Source organism: Linepithema humile, chromosome 3, assembly GCF_040581485.1.
Source record: "Linepithema humile isolate Giens D197 chromosome 3, Lhum_UNIL_v1.0, whole genome shotgun sequence".
In the NCBI taxonomy this organism is placed as follows: domain Eukaryota; kingdom Metazoa; phylum Arthropoda; class Insecta; order Hymenoptera; family Formicidae; genus Linepithema; species Linepithema humile.
The window spans coordinates 12,996,958-13,003,044 of record NC_090130.1 but is presented as its reverse complement, the minus strand read 5'-3'; the positions used below and the strand labels follow the sequence as shown (position 1 = coordinate 13,003,044).

The following is a 6,087-nucleotide window of genomic DNA, read 5'->3' as shown; positions in this document are numbered from 1 at the left end:
GTTCGCCCATTTCTTAGATATATCACTAGCTGATGCCAGTATAGCACCATCAAACCACAGCCTTCTATTGCACATAGTGATCTCGTTGTTCAAAAAGGCACCAGGCACACCACCCGCCTGTTCTCTAGCCAGCGGTAGGCTCTTGAGACGATTTAACCTCCTAAGCGGAGCAGTCCATCTTACTGCCTCTAGACCAAGGCCTCCATCTCTGACACCTGAGTGGAAGTATGCATTTGGCGTATCCGCTGGCAAAGCAAGCCATTTCCTCGCTGCATGTCTCACAATAGCATCGCATTTCCTCAGTAGGCTAATAGAAGTATTACCTAGTTCAACTTGATAGTAGATTCCAGGAATCACCATAGTTCTTAGCGCAAATAAGCGTTGTTGTGGCTTGAGTGCCGCTTTCGAGAGTTTAGTTATGGTATCCTGCAATTTTTGGGCAATTCTAGCTGTTGATTTGCCTTCTGGAGTAAATGGAATACCTAAGTACTTCCAGTCATCCGATCGTTTAAGTGCCGGTAACATTCTGCCTCGACACGTAAAGACCGTGTCCTTATCTACCACACTTTTCTTCTCATGAGGCACATTTCGTATAGCCACAGATAGACATTTTGAAGCATTGACTTTAAGTCCACATTGTGACAAGAAGTTCGCTGACTTATCCAACAGGCTTTGTAGACCAAGCGGTGTGGATGCGAATAATATCATGTCATCAGCAAAGGCCGCTGCATTAACAGTCAAGTCACCCACTCTTGCGCCGATGTCATCCGGCAGCATTTTAAGAAGTCGGTCTATGACCATATTAAATATCACAGGAGACATAGGGTCACCCTGTTTGACACCGCATGTTGGTCTAATAAGTTCGGATCTCCAACCTTCGCACATAAGTCTAGTCGAGCTACCTTCATATATGTTCTTTATATATGATAACATGGGCTTGGGCAGACCCATCATACATAGTGTCTCCAAAATTGTTTTGTGCGTGACCGAGTCAAATGCTTTGGCCAGGTCTAAAGAGGCCAAATATAACGGCTTATGCTTATTATGATGGTGCCTTAGTATCATGTCCAGTAGAAAAACATTATCTGAACACCCATCAGTTGATCTGAATGCTCTTTGCCGTTGGTCTAGCTTAATTAAGCGCGCCATTCGCGCCGCCAACACTTTATGTAATGTTCTCATAAGGACTGATGAGATAGTAATGGGCCTAAATTCACCAGGATCCTTGGCCCCAGATTTCTTAGGAATCAAGATTGTCGTCGATTCTAATAACTGCTGCGGCGCCTGCTCACACCACATAATTATATTCAGGACTCTACAGAGTATCTCATTTGGAACACTCTTCAATAATCTTGCCGTAAGTCCATCCGGTCCGGCTGAAGTTGTGTTCGCCGGTTTTGCTTTATTGATCTCGAATGGCGTAATCGGAGACCACAAATCTGGGATCACCGTTTTCCGCTCCGTTATTGGCGGCGAAATATCTTCAGTGGAAGTCATGACAGTGTTCCAAAACGGAACCATAACTTCTTTAGGGGGAGCCTTGACCCCAACAGTGTCATCCAACAGCATTCGGATGCATTTGTTCCTATTCTTGCGCCATAGGTCCTGCGTGCGAGCATATTCGACCTTACGTGCCTGCTTTTTAGGCAAATTGACCGCCCCGGTCATCGGGCTGCTCTTGGATTTGCGCTTTTTATTAGGAAAGACCTCCGCCAGATATACTGCGAGTTCATCAAGAACCTCAATTTCTGTTTTGTGGGTTAACAAATCACAAACCCTCATCAGCCTAACCGCACCAAAGTTATCATTCTGCGGAGGCGGAAGGCCTGCAATGTAAGTCGCAATAGCTGTTCTATAGTCATCCACTACATCATCTGAGCTATCTTGGGCTATGTCTTCATCCATCTCAGCAGACATACTTTCTATCAGCTCCTGTACGAGCACTTTATACGCAGGCTGTTTGCGTTTGCCCTTGATAGCATCTAGCGATCTCTCAGGAAAGACCTCAAGAAGAGCCTGGTTCATAAATCTTGTATCTTGAAACGATAGCTCCGCCTCTTTACGTGCCAATAATCTTGTCTCCTCATCATTCCAACGTGCTTTTACGTGCGTAACATTTTGTTGAGCATCATACCAATCGGGATGCGCCCGTCGGTGGTGAAGACCACGACCCGTCTTCGTCGCAAAGGAGCGGCAACAACCTGGAAATTCGCAGGCGAATTCTTCCGGCAAGGCCACGGGCGGAGACCCACTTGCCAACTGACCTCTAGTAGCTGGTCCCCCAGAGCCTGAGGGCCCGGGGTTAGAATTTTTCATCCGAGGCAAATTTTTCTTTAACGGGCCAGCAAATCTAGGTCAAAGGGGTTGGCAGCCCCAGAGACCTTGTTCATCAAGCAACCATTTAGCCGCGCACTTTGCAGTGCGCGTTACCAGCGGGACCACGAGGAGGTAGGTTGTCGACTGGGCGGGGAGAGGCTATACGTTGCGCTTCACCCGTCCTGTAACCAGACCGGGAGAGGGTGGTGATGGCGGAGGCGAGCCCGGAGACCCGCGACTGGAGATGGCTTGAGGGGAAGCAGAAGGACTGGAACCGCCACCGGAGAGAAACGAACTCTCTCCAGACGTGGCGGACAGATCCTCAAGGGCCGCAGCAACGAGGCGCCGGTACTCGCCGTTCCTCCGCATTCCCTTGATAGCATCAAGGGTGCGGCTTGGGATAACGGCGAGTAGGTGTTGGTTAATAAACCGGACACCCCGATGCACGGCAAGGGCCTCCTCTCTCGCCATCATGCGCTGTTCCTCGGCGCTCCATTGGCGCTTTACCCTCTCGACATTAACCTCCTCATTAAAGATGGCCTCGTGGGCTCGGCGGCGATGTAAGCCGAGCCCGGACTTAGTGCTGAACACGCGGTCACAATCTGGGCATGCGTACTGTTCGGGCAAAGGGACAGGGGCAGGGGCAGCAAGGGCAGCAGGGGGCAGTTGGAGCTGAGCCGCAGCGGGTGGCCGGCGGGAACGGCCTGGAGCGGGCTCAGGCAAGGGGGACGTGCTGCATTGCGGAGGGTTCCCAGCAAATTTGCTGGTGAGTCGGACGGTTTTCATCCCGAAAAAGGGCGAATGCTCTCGACCGGGTGAGGGTGGTTAAGAGAGTCATAGTTACTCCCGCCGTTTACCCGCGCTTGCTTGAATTTCTTCACGTTGACATTCAGAGCACTGGGCAGAAATCACATTGCGTCAACACCCGCGAGGGCCATCGCAATGCTTTGTTTTAATTAGACAGTCGGATTCCCCTAGTCCGTGCCAGTTCTGAGCTGAGCGTTGAATGGCGGCCGAAGAGGACGATCGCGACGGCTCGCGCCGCCACGGAAGCCTCGCAGCAAGGAAGATCCGCGGGAGGCCAAGGCACGGGACCGAGCTCGGATCCCGGGACCGGCGCGAGAACGCCGACCGTTCACCTCGCCCAGGCCCGGCACGTCAGCCAGACCCGCTTCCCGACCAAGCACGACACGCCCCGCTCCTCAGAGCCAATCCTTATTCCGAAGTTACGGATCCAATTTGCCGACTTCCCTTACCTACATTAGTCTATCGACTAGAGGCTCTTTACCTTGGAGACCTGCTGCGGATATGGGTACGAACCGGCGCGACACCTCCACGTGGCCCTCTCCTGGATTTTCAAGGTCCGAGGGGAAGATCCGGACACCGCCGCAACTGCGGTGCTCTTCGCGTTCCAAACCCTATCTCCCTGCTAGAGGTTTCCAGGGAACTCGAACGCTTATACAGAAAAGAAAACTCTTCCCGGATCTCCCGACGGCGTCTCCAGGTCATTTTGGGTTACCCCGACGAACACTCTTACGAGGGCCCGAATTGTATGCGGTTCCGCTGCCGGGTTCCGGAATAGGAACCGGATTCCCTTTCGCCCGACGGGCGTGTGTCTCTCGTCACACGGTCTCTCTCTCTCGGTCTCGTTGTCGAGAACACCAGAGTATGTACGCCGTCATTGACATAGGATTTCTCCTAGGGCTTAGGATCGACTGACTCGTGTGCAACGGCTGTTCACACGAAACCCTTCTCCACGTCAGTCCTCCAGGGCCTCGCTGGAGTATTTGCTACTACCACCAAGATCTGCACCGACGGCGGCTCCAGGCAGGCTCACGCCCAGACCCTTCTGCGCACACCGCCGCGACCCTCCTACTCGTCAGGGCTTCGTGACGGCGCGCTTGCGCGCGGCCGCCCCACTTGCCGCTGACGGCAGAGTATAGGCTCGACGCTTCAGCGCCATCCATTTTCAGGGCTAGTTGCTTCGGCAGGTGAGTTGTTACACACTCCTTAGCGGATTCCGACTTCCATGGCCACCGTCCTGCTGTCTTAAGCAACCAACGCCTTTCATGGTGTCCCATGAGCGTCGAGTTGGGCGCCTTAACTCTGCGTTTGGTTCATCCCACAGCGCCAGTTCTGCTTACCAAAAATGGCCCACTTGGCACTCTGATCCGAGATGCTCGTGGCTTCATAATTCAAGAAAGCCAGAGATCTCACCCATTTAAAGTTTGAGAATAGGTTGAGGTCGTTTCGGCCCCAAGGCCTCTAATCATTCGCTTTACCAGATGAGACTCGCGCGCGTTTCTGGCGGAACGGCCGAGTGCCAGCTATCCTGAGGGAAACTTCGGAGGGAACCAGCTACTAGATGGTTCGATTAGTCTTTCGCCCCTATACCCAGTTCCGACGATCGATTTGCACGTCAGAATCGCTACGGACCTCCATCAGGGTTTCCCCTGACTTCGTCCTGACCAGGCATAGTTCACCATCTTTCGGGTCCCAACGTGTACGCTCTGGGTGCGCCTCTTCTCGCGATGAGAATGAGACGCCCCGGGAGTGCGGAGCCGCATCGCGACGCGGCCCATCCTCCCTCGGTCGACAACCAGGGCCGACCTTCACTTTCATTGCGCCTTTAGGTCTCGCTAGTCCCAATGACTCGCGTACATGTTAGACTCCTTGGTCCGTGTTTCAAGACGGGTCCTAAGAGTACCCAAAGCAGTAGCGTCGCCGACCGGTATATCGTTTGCAGGCCTGTCGAAGGAGTTCCGTACGACCAACAGCGGGCCAGGACCGGGGACGGCGCTAGGTCCGTAACCTCCGAGTACCGTGGCGCGCGCTTGCGACGGTCCCGACGCACACGTGAGAAGAGTGCGGCCTGATACCATGCGTGTACCGCCGGGCAGCCGGCCGGGCGACCGAGGGTTTGCCGCGTGCCGTTTTACCGGCGACGCGACAGTCACCGCACTCGGGCCGTAGACCGACACCCAGCGGGTCGCGACGTCCTACTAGGGGAGAAGTGCACGACGACGAGCGCCGGACATCGACGCACGGTAGCGTGTCCGCGGTAGGATCCGCAAGGGCTCCGCGGAGCATCGCCCACCGACGCGAAGCCAGCGCCGCTGACGATGAATCTCCCCGTTCGATCTTTTGGGTTTCTTAGGTTTACCCCTGAACGGTTTCACGTACTCTTGAACTCTCTCTTCAAAGTTCTTTTCAACTTTCCCTCACGGTACTTGTTCGCTATCGGTCTCGTGGTCGTATTTAGCCTTAGATGGAGTTTACCACCCACTTAGAGCTGCACTCTCAAGCAACCCGACTCTAAGGAGAGATCCTCCCGAGTGCGCGCACCGGTCGCTACGGGCCTGGCACCCTCTGCGGGTAAGTGGCCCCATTCAAGATGGACTTGGACGCGACGCGACACCTCGGGATCACCGGATCCTCCCAAACACCACATTTCCCTGCGGCGGAACCGCGGGATTCGGTGCTGGGCTCTTTCCTGTTCGCTCGCCGCTACTAAGGAAATCCTGGTTAGTTTCTTTTCCTCCGCTTAGTAATATGCTTAAATTCAGCGGGTAATCTCGCCTGCTCTGAGGTCGTCATATCAGAATAAAAATTCCTCTCTTCTTCCGCTGCCTTCTCGACCACTACTGCTGCTGCTGCTGCTGCTGCTCTTACTCTCTACACTGCGCTCTACTCGTCGCCGCAGTCGTCGTGCGTGACGAACGACGCGCGTCGAAAGAGACAGAAAAGAGAGAGAGAGAGAGAGAGAGAGAG

At 54.0% G+C, this 6,087-nt stretch overlaps 1 protein-coding gene across 1 annotated transcript; it reads left to right on the top strand.

Annotated features, from left to right (window-relative positions):
- Nucleotides 1-3,126: 3,126 nt before the first annotated feature.
- LOC136998349 (uncharacterized) lies at nucleotides 3,127-4,451 on the top strand. Its single transcript, XM_067350886.1, has one exon. It carries the CDS (start codon nucleotides 3,323-3,325, stop codon nucleotides 3,896-3,898), a length of 576 nt encoding a protein of 191 aa, XP_067206987.1. The 5' UTR covers nucleotides 3,127-3,322; the 3' UTR covers nucleotides 3,899-4,451.
- Nucleotides 4,452-6,087: the final 1,636 nt, after the last annotated feature.

What these genes read in the sequence shown, in the direction of transcription:
- LOC136998349 (XM_067350886.1), top strand. Translation starts at nt 3,323, where the DNA reads ATGGCGGCCGAAGAGGACGATCGCGACGGCTCGCGCCGCCACGGAAGC.